We start from the raw sequence: 17,393 nt of genomic DNA, 5'->3' as shown, positions 1-17,393 counted from the left end.
CGGCGGTGCCCGGGTTATTAGTAGCGGGCATTGAGTTGTTTTCGATATTATGAATGGGCCCATTGATGCAGATCTATGGCCGATGGGGTTTGCAGTAGTTTCTGGATGGGACTGAAGGTACTGGAAATCCTCCCAAAAACCTCAGCAGTATATAAGAAGAGTCATGGGGGTCTGTGCCATCTTTGGTACAGATACATGACTGAGGGGGTTAGGAATAGTCTCTGGATGTGGGTGAAGATACTTCAGATCCTATCATCCATGTTCCATTCTTCACCAAATTCTCCAGGGTTGAAAGTGATAGGGAGTTTGTGTTTCAAGCTTGGTCCTAGTCTGTCATTGGTGGGGGTTGTGTGGTCTGTAAAGCAGGTGATGGTACTGCAAATTCCTTCGTCCGTGGTCCATCCTTGTCCAAACAGCTCCAGATGCATCTTTTGTGGGGGGTTGCAGTGGTCTGTGGTAGTCAGAGCCCAGGGCGGAAGTATACATCGCCACATACATACATACTTACATACAAACATACATACCCACAAACACTGACTTTTATTACTATATACCTGGTTGGGTACCTGGCGACGCCCGGGTTATTTGAAAGGGGATTTTAATTTTTTTAAAATGAATTATCCCATTAATAAAATGCATAAGGTTGTAGATGGACAACATCCATAACATCCTGTGGCGCAGGCTGGTGAGCAGCCTGCTGCAATAAATCACTCTGACCATGAGGTCATGTGTTGGAGGCCATCCCGTGGCGGGGTGAGTACTGTCAATTAAAAAAAATAGCCCCTGCTCGTTGCTGACCTAGCAACCCGAAAGATAGTTGCATCTATTGATGACCGAGGCGCCAGCTTTCAAATTGATTTGAACCCGCAGCGGAGAGTTCCGCAGATCCATCACCAAAGGAACGGAGCGGGACCGCAGCAGACTATTATTAAAAGATCTTTTTTTTTCCTTCACTTTCCCTTTCCCTGAATTATGTAACAAATCCCCCAATAAAAGTAGCATTCATTTTTAATAGTAACACTCTCTACCTGGTTATTTTGTGTCTTTCCCTGACTCCTTCTTTTGCACGTAATCTCTCTCTCTCTATCTAACCCGTCCGTCCCTTTAACTCTGGCTGAGGCTCCTCCGCCATAGATTAATACGGCGGGCGATACAAATTGGCTCATATCTTTATCAAAATTACCCCTGGCACACTCCTCTTTTAGTCCTAACCCTTCCTAAGGCTCCTGACTCAAGGACCACCAGCGGAACCAAAATCGGTCCAGTTCTCGGCACCTCATCAGCTGATTGTCAAACGGAACCGATTGCTCTTTTCAAGCCAGACTGCTCTCTTCCAGCCTTATCCCGGACTTTCCTCTCCCCGCGACCCGCGGGATGGTTTTTTTTAAGAGATCACTGGCCCCTTTCTGTAAACTGTGGATGGGGGATCGCTCTCCCGCTGGGGAGACATAGTTCTCCAAGGACCTTCACCCTCTCTACAGCTGCCAGGAGGGTGCCTGGTCGGGCGCCCTCCACGTTTCATTTACACCTTCATAATTTTATGAATGAGAAGAACACTCTTCCCCAGACCTACTCCTGAACTTATGAAATCCTATACTTCCAAAGACTGCAACCCACATGTACCTCTCCCCCATGCTATTTCTATGAATTCCTTCCACCACAGATGAACTCTTTTCCCAATGTATCCGTGAATTTTCATATTCTATGTACCTGGACACCCTCATGAATCACTGTTGTATGAATTTCTAATTGTTGGGCTAATTTCATGAATTGTAAAATCATGCTCCTAAAACTCCACTTTTTATGAACTTCCATATTGGGTTCCCCAGATGTTGTGAACCTCGTTCTTATCAAATGTTTTCAATTGTTTATATCATTCCTGATTCCCCTTTATGCAATGTAACCCACCTTTATAGATTCTCCCATATTTCCATGAAACCTATCTATCTGCCTATATGTATTTGTACTCTTTGGGATCCCCGGAAAATATGTATTTTTCCCAGCACGGTTTATATTCCAACTTTATTTTATTTTTCATTTTATTTCATATAATTGTCAAGTCATCAAATCAAATAGGGAATATTTTGAACTCAACCTGAACCCCAGAACTTATCTCATTTCCTATAACCCAGGCTTCCCTTCCCAAAAACAAAAGGATAATCTGCCACCGCTTAACCCAATCTAATTCAGATTGCATGGACAATATAAGGCTTGAGTCGCCGAATTCGGAGTGTTGTCCTAAAGGTGATTCGCCCCCAAGGCAAACATTGTCATATCTCATCCTAAGGAAATTCCAGGACACCTCAGGAAGGCGCCCTGTGGAGCCTGTCAATTATGGCTCATCACCACCCATCACCACTTCCACCCCTGACACCCCAAGGCATATCTAAAATCTGTATACGTGACAGAAACCCGGACATTCTTTGATTGCTGCCATTAATTCCTTTAGAAATTGGTCTGGCAGGAATTAATCCGATCTTTCCTGCCCTGTCACTTCATTGTTTCAATAACTCCCGCCTTCTCCTTCCTGATTTGCTCGAGTGGGGACAAAAAGCAGCTCCCTATTGGGCCAACAGAGCAAGGCGGGAAACGAAAGCCCGCCTCGTTCAACCTTCTAGCCTATCAGCGATCAGATGGGCGGGGGAGCGGGGCGGGAAATTCAAAGGGCTGTCAGACTGAAACTTTGTATAAATATGGCTTTATTTTGATTATATGGTACCCTAGTAGACTGAATGATCACTACTAGAGTCCTTTTCAGCTGAATCGCTCAATAAAGACTCCTTGGCGGAATTTTCCTTCAACTTTGGCGGACCTTCTTCATTTCGGCTTCAGGTTGTATTGCGGCTTATATTCTCCTTTTGGCTTCGCCAAGGTCCGTTCCCTCAGGACCGGGTCGGGTCTCTCCTTAAGGGCCCGATCCCCCGAAACGCGGTCGACAACACTATCAAGTAGGAAATAAGGTACCACTTATAAAGTGGGGAGGCAAATTTAACTAATTTATGACGTTGGAATGAGGAAGTGCCATCACAGTGGATGATCTCTCGGTTCTATGTGTATATGGGCATTGAATGTTAGCCCTATATGTATATAATGTGATCCGCCCTGAATCCCCTTCGGGGTGAAAAGGGCGGAATATAAATACCGTAAATAAACAAATAATGTTGCCTAAGTACCTGATGTTGCCTGGGTTCATTTGGTAAGGATATATATATATTAGAAATAGCCATTGTTGGATTTTGGATTTAAGAATAAAGTTATTAGGAAATGCATAACCATATAAACAGAACCATTTATATATATATAAACAGATCACATTATACACATATAGAGCAAACATTCAATGCCCGTATACACACAGAACCGAGACAGAGATAGACGCAGAGGCAATTTAACCTTCTCCTGAGGGGATGTTCGATTCTGGCCACAGGGGAGAACAGCTGCTTCATCATCCACTCTGACGGCACTTCCTCATTCCAACATTGTAAATTAGTTAAATTTGCCTCCCCACTTTATAAGTGGTACCTTATTTCCTACTTGATGTGGAGCTACTCCCATCAGCCCAAGATCAACCTATTTACGTACTGCCGCCTTACCTTGTTGAAGGAGAGTGCTGTATCCAAAAGACACAGGCAAAAGCTGCTCTGTTTGGAACCATGTGGAACAGGGAAGATGGCCCCCTCTTTTGCGGCCTAGCAGAATGGAGCCAGCCTGCAAGGCCTGAAACGTGTTAGCAAAATGATCCAAGGCGGCTTGGATTGGGGCTTTGGGGGCTAGAAGTGTTCATAAGCATGAAAAGGCATCATTAAAAAGATAATAACGATGTTCTCTGCTGTCTTTTGAAGAAAGTAGGGCCTTACAAAGAAGTTGAAAGCTGAGGCAAAACGGCATCCCCTTTTGGGCCTAGTAGCATGGGGCCAGCCTGGAAGGCCTTAAACATGTCAGCAGAGGGGCCAAAGCGCCCAGTGGTGGGTGGGTAAGGTGGGGGGGGGGGGATAAAAGTGTTCATAATGACAGCAAAGATTAAAAAGATAGTGAATTTTCTCTTCAGTCTGTTGTGGAAAGTACTGTCTTACCTTGTAGAAGGACAGTTCTGGCAATGGCCCAGGCAGAAGCTGCCATCTTTGGAGCAATCGTGAGGAGGCAAGATGGCCCCCTCCTTTGCGGCCTAGCAGGGCCTAGCAGCCTGCAAAGGCCCAGACATGTCAGTAGAAGCACTGAAGGGGGATGAGGTGAGGGGGTAGAAGTTTTCATAAACATACCCGCAACCATTGTTTAAAAGGAAGCATTAAAACATAATTATTTTCCATCGTTAGTTGGATTCAGAATGCTGTGAATGTGTGAGTGAACTGTAATTCCTAGCACCCAAAGTTTTTAATTATCAATATGCACAGTTGGGCATGTTGGGTCTATGTGGTCCAGATCCATTGTCAGTGGGTTCATGGGTCGTAGGGATTATGTGTGTCAAGTTTGGTCCAGGTCCGGCCTTCCTGGTGGTGGCAGTGGTTTTTTTGATTACAAAAGTGTAGGCCGAAGGCTGTTAACTGTACCAAAGCTAGCGTCGTTCTGAGGAGAGAAGTAGGCTGAACAAAGCCAGTTGGTAGTAGTTTTTGCCTCAGGGGTCCCAGTGGCCTGTGAAAGTGGAGGCCAATCAGAAAGCTGGGCCATATTCCGGCCGGCCAATCAGAAAGCTGACCCATATTCCGCCAGGCCAATCAAAACGCTGATACATACAAACACTGACTTTTATTATATATATTGATATAGATATAGATATAGATAGAGATAGAGATAGAGATAGAGATAGAGATAGAGATGTAGATATAGATAGATATAGATATAGATATAGATTCTATGCTAGTGTGAAATTTGCATTTTATATCCAATGTATGATGATGTAGAGTCTCGCTTATCCAACCTTCACTTATCCAACGTTCTGTTTTATCTAACGCAGTCTGCCTTTTAGTAGTCAATGTTTTTGTAGTCAATGTTTTCAATACATTGCGATGTTTTGGTGCTAATTTCGTAAATACAGTAATTATTACATAACGTTACTGTATATTGACCTGCTTTTTCTGTCAATTTGTTGTAAATCATTATATTTTGGTGCTTAATTTGTAAAATCATAATGTAATTTGATGTTTAATAGGCTTTTCCTTAATCCCTCATTATTATCCAACATTTTCACTTATCCAACATTCTGCTGGACCATTTATGTTGGATAAGCGAGACTCTACTGTATATATTATTTAGCCTGAAGGCATATCTGAGCTCCAAATGTGACAATGCTAGGTAAAGTTTATACTCTAAACAGTATGGAGTTCTATAAATCTTCCTATTATATTGTCAGAAAATCAAAATATTTTACCGGTCTAAGAAGATACCTTTAGACAATTTTCTGGAGACTTGTGTACTGATTTGCTGTGTTTAATTTATAAAAATATATTTTAAATCTACATATATGCAGAAATTGTAATGTAAATGAACTTCATGTGCAGGAAGACATACAGTAGAGTCTCACTTATCAAACATAAATGGGCCGGCAGAACGTTGGATAAGCGAATATGTTGGATACTAAGGAGAGATTAAGGAAAAGCCTAATAAACATCAAAATATGTTATGATTTTACAAATTAAGCACCAAAACATCATGTTATACAACAAATTTGGCAGAAAAAGTAGTTCATGACACATTAATGCTATGTAGTAATTACTGTATTTACGAATTTAGCACCAAAATATCACAATGCATTGAAAGCATTGACTACAAAAATGTGTTGGATAATCCAGAACGTTGGATAAGTGAGACTCTACTGTACTTGAAAACACAAGCTCTTACAACACTTCTCTCTTCTTATAATTTCAATTGTTTTGTCTTATTTCTCTTTGAATTTTCTGGAGTAAGTTATTTAAAGCATGGTTTGGGAAATTCTTTTAAAGGAATACTTCACCAGATCTTACAAAATCTGGAATAGTTCCACCTAGCAAATTATATGATTCAGGTTTGTGTCTTTACTTGGAGTTTTGTTTAGACTGTAGAAAGTACAAACATAGTAACCATGCTAGCTGATCTTATTACAGTTATTGAGCCTGGGAGCAGCACACAGGGCTGGGCGTAGTGATTTTGCAATGAGAAAGCCCTTAGGAAAGTCTCAGTGTTGTTGAAGCAACATCTTAGTAACCATACTGAGTGTACAAGCCAACAAGCATGAGAAGGAGAGGGACTGAGGAAGAGATGTTTCCCCCTTTCCTTGCAATAATAGTCTGACGGAGAGAAACTCAATGGAAATTTTTGATAAAAATGCTGCAGAAAAGAAGAGACTGCACATATCACATGTAATTTTATTTGTTGTTTGATCAGTCTATTGCCTTGGGAGTTTGTGACAATGACGGACTCTGACGTGGCTGATCACTTGGCACAGCTAAAAATCAAACTTCTTAAAAAGGTAAGTTATATTTTTACAGTATTGTCCAGAGATTAGCTTCCCACGCTACTGTTTTTCCACAGTAGCAATAAATGCATAGTTTTGGTATGCAGAAACGAAAAGGAAAGTTTTGTAGGACAGACATTTCTTTACCATATAGTCATGCATGTGCTTTATCTATAAAAATGGCAGTTGACACCATTGCCAACCAACATTTTATTAGAGAACATAACCTTTTAGAGAAGAGCCAAAAACCCTTTAGGCAGGATCTCCTCTTGTAGTACAGTATATGACCAAATATGCTAGGCAATGGTTTCAGTTGTTAGACTGAACAATCAGAAATCTTCGATCTGTCAGGAAAACAGAGATTTCTCAGTGCATAAAAACAGCAGAGCTTTAGAAGAGTATTTCTTTCAGTACCCATGAAACACCTTGTTTCATATTATGCACTCAAGAGACAAAAATGAAGTAGACTTTTATGGAAATAACATATTTAGTTTATTCACAACTTTCATGTGTTCCGCATACACAGGTACAAAAAACTTATTAGTCCAGTTTCAAATATCTTTGAGATGGTTCCTTGTGCCAGCCAGCCAGGGCATCTCTCTTATAACAAAACAGCTATCAACAGGTCACATAGTCAAAAGGAGAGAGAGAAAAAGCATGTTGTCTGCAACCCCTTTTATAACTTCTCAGAAACCATAGAGTAAAGGAAGCTGCACACCAGAATATACATACAGGAAAGAGTAAGCAATAAGATCATAGACAAACCGACTGCTAGAGAAGGCTTGATGAAGGTTGACATTTCCAACACTATGCCCTCAGAGGCTGATTTCCCAGAAGTTTATATGCAAATTGATACACACAAAATCCACATTGTATCAGTATACTGTACATTGTATTTTATATTTTTTCACTTGAGAGTGTATGACAAAGTGAAAACACTAAACCTTCTTTATTCTGTTTAGATATGCTTCTTCACATTCAAAATCATGATCTTAATACAACTAATAACACTGGCCAATACATATTTTGGTGCCTCAAACGTTAGGCTTGTTTCTGGGTATATTTGACCTGATGATTCCAAAAATGGCACCAGTTCCCCCCATCAGCTCTAGTTTTTGAGATACAAAACATATGCCATATTTGTCTTCATTTGCTTACCCATAGGAAATCATGATCACTATATCTAATGAACTAGAGCTGATCCAGTCCAACACCTTTCTGCCAAGAAGCAGGAAAATTGTATTCAAAGCACCCCCGACAGCCTCTGTCTAAAAGCCTCCAAAGAAGGAGCCTCCACCACACTCCAGGGCAGAGAGTTCCACTGCTGAACAGCTCTTACAGTTAGGAAGTTCTTCCTAATGTTCAGGTGGAATCTCCTTTCATGTAGTTTGAAGCCATTGTTACGCGTCTTAGTCTCCAGGGCAGAAGAAAATAAACTTGCTCAATGAAACTTTCCGAATCAGCATCCCAAGTAAGCCCAGAAACAGACTTAGAAACCTAGGCCCCTTCTAAACTGCCATATAAAATCCAGATTATCTACTTTGAATTGGATTATATGGCAATGTAGACTCAAATCCAGTTTAAAGCAGATAATGATTTGATACTCTGGATTATATGGCAGTGTAGAAGGGGCCCAAGATACTAAAAAAAAAATAATTTAGAAAGAGATGATGTCAGCATCAATTATGATAATCCAACAGGACACCCATATCTAAATATATCTATTGTGAAAAATCCCTATTAAGTTTAATTGGACTTACAACTTTAATGTCTTAAGAATCTAAAATATTCCCAGTCATAGTTTTAAAGTTTTCAGGTGGATCAAGGAAGAGAGAAAGAGATAAAGAGACATAGGCAGCATCTACATTGTACAATTAATGCAGATTGACACCATTTTAACCATCAGTTGTGAGATCCTGGGAGCTGTAGTTTGGTGAGGGACTAGCATTCTTTGGCAGAAAAGATTCAAGACTTTGTAGAATTACAATTCCTATGAGCCAACAATGTGAATGAGCCAACAATGTGATGCGGCAGCTAAAAAAGCCAATGGGATTCTGGCCTGCATAAATAGGGGTATGGTGTCTAGATCCAGGGAAGTCATGCTACCCCTCTATTCTGCCTTGGTCAGACCACACCTGGAATACTGTGTCCAATTTTGGGCACCGCAGTTGAAGGGAGATGTTGACAAGCTGGAATGCGTCCAGAGGAGGGCAACTAAAATGATCAAGGGTCTGGAGAACAAGCCCTATGAGGAGCGGCTTAAAGAGCTGGGCATGTTTAGCCTGCAGAAGAGAAGGCTGAGAGGAGACATGCTAGCCATGTACAAATACGTGAAGGGAAGTCATAGGGAGGAGGGAGCAAGCTTGTTTTCTGCTGCCCTGCAGACTAGGACACGGAACAATGGCTTCAAACTACAGGAAAGGAGATTCCGCCTGAACATCAGGAAGAACTTCCTCACTGTGAGAGCTGTTCGACAGTGGAACTCTCTCCCCCGGGCTGTGGTGGAGGCTCCTTCTTTGGAAGCTTTTAAGCAGAGGCTGGATGGCCATCTGTCGGGGGTGCTTTGAATGCGATTTCCTGCTTCTTAGCGGAGGGTTGGACTAGATGGCCCATGAGGTCTCTTCCAACTCTACTATTCTATGATTCTATGATTCTATGATCCATGATTCTATAGCATTGAGCATGGCAATTAAAATGGTGTCAAACTGCATTGTTTCTATAGTGTAGAATTAGTGTACCCATAGATGGAGGAAAAAAGGAAGGCATACTGTCAAAACTGCATTATATGGTAGTGTATATGAGGTCCCAGGGGCAATAACACCAGCAGCCTCCATGTTTAGATATTTGAGGCTCCTTGTCTTGCTTTTAAAATCAATTCAGGGGTGATGTAATTTTTAACTTTGAATACGCTTTCATGGTTTTTAACTGGGATTTTTAAAATACTGTTTATATTTAATCATTTTAATGTTTGCATATTTGTATATTTTAAATTGTTATGCTGATGCTTTTATGTTAAGCTGCTTTGAGACGCCTTCAGGGGAGATAAAGGAGGGTATAAAATAAATATTATAATAATAATAATAATAATAATGATAATAATAATAATTCCTTGTATTTCCCCACTTCTTTTCACATTTCTTTTTTGAATCCAATAATTTTAAAGCACTTGTTTAAAGCAACTAGGCCCCCTGGCTTCCTGTTAATCTTCACTTTGTTTTGATCCACAGAAACTAGAAAATGAATTTGAAAACTTGGATGAGTTTGAATCTCCTTTATCTGCAACACGTAAGGAACTAGATTATACTCCATTACATCTCATTGTAGTGAAGAAATATTTGGTTCGCTATACAGTAGTGGCTAATTTTTATTCATTTATTTATGACATTTGTCTCACGCCTTTCTCCACCTTGGAGGGGACTCAAGGCGGATCAGATAATAGGATATTTTCCACAGTCTTAAGATTAAATTTGTTATGGACCTCCAGTTTACTACAGGTTGAGTGGCCCTTATCTGGCATTCCAAAATCTAAAATAAGCAAATATCTAAAATTGTCTATAAAAATGGTGGTAAATAACATCAAAACACCTTTGCTTTCCAATAGTTTAATTTGCACAATCTTTGTTTCAGGCTCAATATTATTAGAAATCTTGCATAAGATTACCTTCAGGATATGTGTATAAGGTATATATGAAACATACAGCACAAATCTAGAAATCTTAATTAAAAAATTGATCCAAAAACCTGGGTCGACTTATCCATGGATCAATGTAAGTGCTGTAGCTTAATGCTTTGCAGAAAAATCAACCATCTCCTTCTTTGTGTAGGTTGTCAAATGGTGAGAGCTTGGGTGTTGCGTGATTTCCGGGCTGTATGGCCATATTCTAGTAGCATTTTCTCCTTATGTTTTGCCTGCATCTGTGGCTGGCAGCTTCAGAGGCATCTTCACATTGCTATGTGAAGGAGGAGGTAATCATGTAGATTGAAGTTACTGGTCTTTTGCACTTATCTTCCCAGAAAGCAACAACAAATTGCAGTCCTGATCCTGAACAAGCTTGAAGAGAAGTTTTAAATGGTGCAGATCATAATAAACCAGAAATAAAGTGCAGGTGCTAGTGTAGACATATATCAGATGTTATTGAAAGGTTATAGAGTGACTTGGTTGATTCTGTCATAAAACTTCTTTTTCCCTAACTCAACGTTCAGCATGCTTTACTCTTTCCTTCTTTGTTATCTTCTTTTCTCACTCTTCATTCATTCATCTCTTCTATGTTTTCTATAAAAAGAAACAGTTAAAATTACCAGTAAATCAAAGGAATTAAGTTTCTTCAATGTGTTTGCAGGGAACAATGGTGGCTATAGTCATACTTTACAGAGTGCAATGAAACGAAGAAAAGATCTTCTGCAGAAACTCAGGGTATGATCCAGGCAATGTATACAATATTTTCATTAATAAATCTTATTAAACCACACAGACTGTATTGTATATACTGTGTACTTATCTCAGGGTGACATATGCAATAAGGATTTACACCTGTGCAAAAATGTGTGGGAATGTATTATCAATTGTTTTAGTAGTATGTTTATTTCAGATTTTTTGAGAATATCTGTACTCAATAGTCCCCTAGAATAGTTGTGCATGAAGCCATTCAAAAAATTTATTAAACTATATGTTACATTAAATATATAGCATGATTTGAAACTCATTTCTGAACTTCCAAATATGTGCTGAAAGCTTGATGGAGATGGGATAGTCATTCTTAAATCAATGTCACAGATTAACCTTTTTCAAGTGGAATGGAATGTGAAAAAATTCAAGGCCCTTCCACACAGCCATATAACCCAGAACATCAAGGCAGAAAATCCCACAGTATCTGCTTTGAACTGGGTTATACGAGTCCACACTGCCATATATTCCAGTTCAAAGCAGAAAATGTGGGATATTATTCAGCTGTATAGAAGGGGCCTCAGCTATATCTGTTCAACTTCCTGCAAAAGTCTTGTAAAAACAAATTGCTACTTATTCCTGTAACAAAATAGGAATTCCACTTCAGATAAGCACTAGGGCTGGATCTACACTGTCCTACATCTCAGGATCTGATCCCAGATTATCTGCTTTTAAACCTGCAAGAGTTTTTGGGAAAGCAAATCAGGGTCATATAAGACTCATCCAGGTCCATCTGTGTAGAGAACTATGTTCACCTCTAATGGTAGTACAAATGCTATCCAGGTTTCTCAGGGTCATTAATGTTTGTCATTGTTATTTGGTAAGGTAAGGCCCCTTCTACACTGCCATATAAAATCCAGATTATCTGCTTTGAACTGGATTATATAGCAGTGTAGACTCATATAATCCAGTTCAAAGCAGATAATCTGGGATCAGATCCTGGTATATAGGACAATGTAGATCCAGCCTAAGTGAAGCTAGTGTTAACAATTCCCTGGCAGATACTCAATAAACAACACCAGGCAGACTTGTATAGGCAGTTCCCGAGTTACAAACATCTGACTTACCAACAACTCCTAGTTAAGAACGGGGGTGAGACAACATGAAGTGAAAAGAATCTACTCCTTGGAAGGAAAATCCACTCCTGAAAGAGTGATCATGGGGAAAAGGTATCTCCATTGAAGCTTTCTCACCAGTCCTTGTTTCCACAAAAAATTAAAATTTTCAAAATCCAATTATCACATGGACAGAAAGTGTGACGAAATCCTCTGAACAAGGGCACAGACAGCAAAGCAAACACCACAGGGATGTTAGCCCTTCCCTATACTATCAAAAGGCAAAAATTACATTTTTTGGCTAGAGTTACACTTGAATAACATACCTGTTCCGACTTACATTCAAATTCAACTTAAGAATAAACCTACAGAATCTATCTTGTTTGTAACTTGGGGACTGCCTGTATCTGCAGGGGGAGAGCAAAATACTGCTCTCATTTATTATTGTCAAATGTTAAGACCTTTACAAGCACAGTGGATATATCCCTTCTATGTATTCACTCCCCATAAAATGTGCAACGGATCAATTACATAAAAAGCTTTTGTTATCTGTATGAGGACTCAACAATAGCTTTCTTAGTATTTCTTAGCACTTGATCTGTTAGTTTATTTCTTGGTTGTTCTGGAGCAAGTTCAAGTCCACAAGAGTCTTGATGGTCCAGTTTTGACAAATTATTTCTTGCCCTCCCAGTCTAGTTTTAAGGGGGCTCAACCTCTCTATCCCTCATTTTGGGGTCCGTGTTACACTTACAAAATGTTTAGAAATATCATGTCTTGAAAGAGATGTCCAGTTTAGATGCATCTTTTTTTTGGCTTTGTGAAGTAGATACCATATTGGGATATTTTAACATATGCTCTCTGGTTATTGCATTTTTTAAAAAAAATCCTTCTTTGTTTTAATGTCAAATACAGATTTTAAATCAAGGAGTAAAAGTGTCTTTTGAAGCCTATATTTCCGCTGAATTGAATTTTTCAATACAGGCGAAATATGCATGTATAGAGATGGAGAGAAGTCCCCAGTGCAATTTTATGGTCAGCTTCCAGCTGATATTGACCATAGAGTAGTTCTGGAAGACATTTTTAGAGATGGGTGCTATCAGGTAAATAATACATCTTTTGTATAACAAACATTAGTAACTAATAAACAAAAAGTTGGGCTTATCTGTATGTGAATTTGCAGGAGCAAAATCTTTTGGATGAATTTTCACTCCCACACGGTTTGCCAAGAGTCCAAAGAATGCCGATCAGACCAGAACATATCTACCAAACCCCTCCTCCTCCCCTTCCCCTTCCTCTTCCTCCCCCACCTCCTCTTCCTCCTGCTGTACCTGAACAACCAAGAATTATCCAGCAGACAGTAAGTGCCTTCTGTTATAACCATTCCTTGAAAGGAAAATTCATGCTAATTAATTGTAACAAGGAAAATAATTTATAGGGGAAAATTGTACATCTGATAAATTATAAATGAGTCTATTAACACCAAGCCAATAGCAGTAGTGTTTTGAGGGTATTGCTAGACTTTGAGGTTTTTTAAAAATTCTTTCTTTAAAGAAAGCTAGTTTCAGATCTTGTATTTTTAACAATTCAGTCTGCAAACATGGGTACATCATGTTCTGAAGCCTATTATTAATGCGGCGAGATGCTTTGTGTCCCAATAAAGAGATAAAAGTGGGATACAAATAAATAAATAATGGTAGAAACAGATCTCTTTTCAGAGATCAAGGAAGAGAAATATCTTTCAAGCAATTTCTTGCAAGGGAAAACTAATCTTTGCCTAATTTGATACACAGTTAAAGCAGGGGTCCCCAAATTAAGGCCCGTGGGCTGGGTGCAGCCCTCCAAGGTCATTTATCTGCCCCCCCCCCCCCCCGCGCTCAGTTTTAGACTTAAGCTTGCTTAAAGTCTGAAATGACTTGAAAGCACACAACAACAACAATCCTAATTAACTTGACTGTCTCATTGGCCAGAAGCAGGCCCACACTTCCCATTGAAATCCTGATAGGTTTATGTTTGTTAAAATTGTTCTTATTTTTAAATATTCTTTTGAGGGTTGGTTTTTTTTTTTGCACTACAAATAAGACATGTGCAATGTGCATAGGAATTTGTTTGTATTTTTTTCAAACTATAGTCCATTTCCCCCAACACTCTGAGGGACCGTGGACTGGCCCTCTGTTTAAAAAATTTGAGGACCCCTGGGCTAAAGGAAAAAGAGGAAAGATACAGAAGCTGCTAAAACAAATGTGGCTAGATCAGTGGTTCCTTTTTTGACCAGGGACCACTTTGACCGGGGACCACTCTTCAACATTAGTACCAAAAGGGTTATGAAACAGTTTTTAGGTTATTTGATTATTTGGGGTGCTGATTTAGATAATTGCATTGAATAGTCTACATTAGCTCTAGTTTCTGATACAGAATATATACCACTCAGTAGTCGCCATCTGCTCGCCCACAGAAAACCATATTTAATAATCTAGAGATGATGTGGTCTATCCAATGCAATGGTCAGCTCTGCAGAATGAAGTGGAAATAAAAGAAAGAAAGAAAGAAAGAAAGAAAGAAAGAAAGAAAGAAAGAAGCAGGCTCACGGACCAGATTTTTGTTCTTGCGGCCCACAGGTTGAGAACCCTGGGCTAGATCAAGATGGCACTGATTAGTTCTTTTGTGGCTATGTTAGATCTTCAAGAAGAGCTAGGAAGAATTGAAAAGACAGTGGCTCCTGCATGAAGGATGAACAATAGCAAATATGAATGAATTAAAAAAGCTTTACATGTTAACACGTTCAAATGGAGTACAGTCATTATAGAATCATCGAGTTGGAAGAGACCTCATGAGCCATCCAGTCCAACCCACTGACAAGAAGCAGGAAAATCACATTCAAAGCACCCCCGACAGATGGCCATTCAGCCCCTGCTTAAAAGCCTCCAAAGAAGGAGGCTCCACCACAGTCCGGAACAGAGAGTTCCACTGCTGAACAGCTCTCACAGTGAGGAAGTTCTTCTTAATGTTCAAGTGGAATCTCCTTTCCTGTAGTTTGAAGACATTGTTACTTATTTATTTACTTACTTATTTACTTACTTAGGCGATTAATCATAAGCCGAGGATGATGGTCTTCCAGTTGTGGGGTCTTGGGGGGGTGTCCGTAAGTGGCTGAAGAGACCTGTTCTTGATCCGCATGTTCTCCCGCAATGAAGACATCGGTTTCCAGGTGGAAGGCAGTCCCGGTCAGGGTTGGCTTGATGCTCCTTCCTCTTGGCACGTTTCTCCCTTAAGCCCTCCATTCGTGCCTCTTCTAGCTCCATAGCACTGCTGTTCACAGCTGACCTCCAATTAGAGCACTCAAGGGCCAGGGCTTCCCAGTTCTTAGTGTCTATGCCACAGTTTTTAAGGTTGGCTTTAAGTCCTTCTTTAATTCTCTTTTCCTGCCCACCAACATTACATTTCCTGTTCTTGAGTTCAGAGTAGAGTAACTGCTTTGGGAGACGGTGATCGGGCATTCAGACAACATGGCCTGTCTAGCGATGTTGATGGTGTAGGAGCATCGCTTCAGTGCTGGTGGTCTTTGCTTCTTCCAGCACGCCGACATTTGTCCGCCTGTCTTCCCAAGAAATTTTCAGGATTTTTCTGAGGCAACGCTGATGGAAACGCTCCAGGAGTTGAGCGTGACATCTGTAGACCATCCACGTTTCGCAGGCGTAGAGCAGGGTTGGGAGGACAATGGCTTTATAAACAAGCACCTTGTTATCTCTACGGATGTCCCGATCATCAAACACTCTCTGCTTCATTCGGAAAAATGCTGTACTCGCAGAGCTCAAGCGGTGTTGTATTTCAGTGTCGATGTTGACTTTTGTGGAGAGGTGGCTGCCAAGGTAGCGGAAATGGTCAACATTTTCTGTTACATTGTTCCATGTCCTAGTCTCCAGGGTAGCAGAAAACAAGCTTGCTCCCTCCTCCCTATGACTTCCCTTGACATATTTATACATGGCTATCACGTCTTCTTTCAGCCTTCTCCTCTGCAGGTTAAACATGTCCAGCTTTTTAAGTCGCTCCTCATAGGGCTTGATCTCCTTTTGACTTTTGCAGATTTAATAATTCACATATTTGATTAGAAATGTGCTTTCTAGGAATCTTAGGCCCTATCTACACTGCCATATAGAATCCATACTCTGGATTTTATATGGCAGTGTAGAAAGGGCCTTCGCTTACCAAATAACAATGACAAGCATTAATGACCCTGAGAAATCTGGATAGCATTTGTACTGTGATTAGAGGTGGACTTCTACTCAGATGGACCTGAATGAATCTTAAAGGACCCTGATCTACTTTCTCAAAAGGTTTTGCAGATTTAAATGCAGCTGTGTGTTGTGACATACAACGTTGCCAAGTTCTGCACAGCTGCAATTAAAATTCGGCAGACGATGATTGAGAGCCAAAAGACTTAAGCATCTCCTACAGAGTATAGATGGGTAATCAGAAATAGACTGATAATTATAGTTCTAGACTGTTATTTACAGTTATGGTTACTCCCCCCCCCCCCCCCCGGTGTCATCCCCACTCCCTCCCTTGAGACTGCCCCAGAGGATCCTGTGGGATTAGTTGGGCTTCAATAGTTACTTGTATGTGGTCTTTAGCCTAGATTTTAAATTGGTAAATAATTCAATTTTATAATAGTTTTTTAATTTTTTGTTATAATTTTATTATTATTAATGAAGTCTGACATGGATGTACAGAACTGGGTACCCCTGTTACAAGCTGGTCATTGACCGTAATAAAAGTTTCTACTTCTAGCTGTGTGGATGACACTCTAAAAGATTATTAATTAGTAGTATGATTAGTCCAAATTTATATTAGTTTAATATACTGAACATCTCCACAGACAGCATTTTATCTACAACTGCCTATTCCGTTTGCCTTTTTTCCAAGTTGCCTCATCAACCAGCGACTATTATTCAACAAATACCTCAGCAACCACCACTCATTACTCAGATTCCGCCTCCACAGCCTTTTCCAGCCCCTCGCTCCGGGAGTATTAAAGAAGGTGAGCACTTCCAAGCTAAAACTACAGTCCTCTATATTTACTTAGGAGCCATCCTGGTTGACTATAATGGGACTGGTTTCCAGGGAAATTGAGAGAAAGCCCAAGATGGGCCTGCCGCCATATTTGCAATATGCTGCTGTGAAAAGGGGCATGACAAGGAAATCCAGGGTCTGTTCTGACAGTCACTTCAGAATATGATGAACACAATGGCTTTGGCAGCTAACCACCTCAGGTCCCAATTAAACAACCTATTTTATGGTCAAACTAGATTAAATATAGGAGAGGTGTGAACCTTTTTTTAGGTTTTAAAAAAGGTAATAAAGTTATGGGTTTCTGTGCCTGAATCTGATCAGGCATAATCAGAAACTATTTCCACCATCATCTTTCCTAGCTATGTGAGAAGAAAATCTCAAAGTATTTTGGAGTGGAGAG

At 40.1% G+C, this 17,393-nt stretch overlaps 1 protein-coding gene and 1 long non-coding RNA gene across 2 annotated transcripts in view; one reads left to right on the top strand and one right to left on the bottom strand.

The window, feature by feature from the left end:
* The first annotated feature begins 5,722 nt into the window (after positions 1–5,722).
* The window catches only part of c1h21orf58 (chromosome 1 C21orf58 homolog), an 18,823-nt gene continuing 7,152 nt past the window's right edge, over positions 5,723–17,393 (top strand). Inside the window, exons 1-5 of the mRNA XM_008122105.3 lie at positions 5,723–6,442; positions 9,655–9,712; positions 10,768–10,841; positions 13,107–13,283; positions 16,847–16,961. Coding sequence (XP_008120312.2) covers positions 6,383–6,442; positions 9,655–9,712; positions 10,768–10,841; positions 13,107–13,283; positions 16,847–16,961 — 484 coding nt within the window. The 5' untranslated portion in view covers positions 5,723–6,382. The remainder of the gene's footprint in view (positions 6,443–9,654; positions 9,713–10,767; positions 10,842–13,106; positions 13,284–16,846; positions 16,962–17,393) is intronic.
* The window catches only part of LOC134293607 (uncharacterized), a 23,851-nt gene continuing 16,471 nt past the window's right edge, over positions 10,014–17,393 (bottom strand). The window contains exon 2 of the long non-coding RNA XR_010000545.1: positions 10,014–10,700. This is a non-coding gene — a long non-coding RNA (uncharacterized LOC134293607). The remainder of the gene's footprint in view (positions 10,701–17,393) is intronic.

The sequence above is a fragment of the Anolis carolinensis genome, chromosome 1, assembly GCF_035594765.1.
Source record: "Anolis carolinensis isolate JA03-04 chromosome 1, rAnoCar3.1.pri, whole genome shotgun sequence".
In the NCBI taxonomy this organism is placed as follows: Eukaryota; Metazoa; Chordata; class Lepidosauria; order Squamata; family Dactyloidae; genus Anolis; species Anolis carolinensis.
Note: the sequence above shows the minus strand (reverse complement) of the source record. Positions and strands in the feature narration are given on the sequence as shown.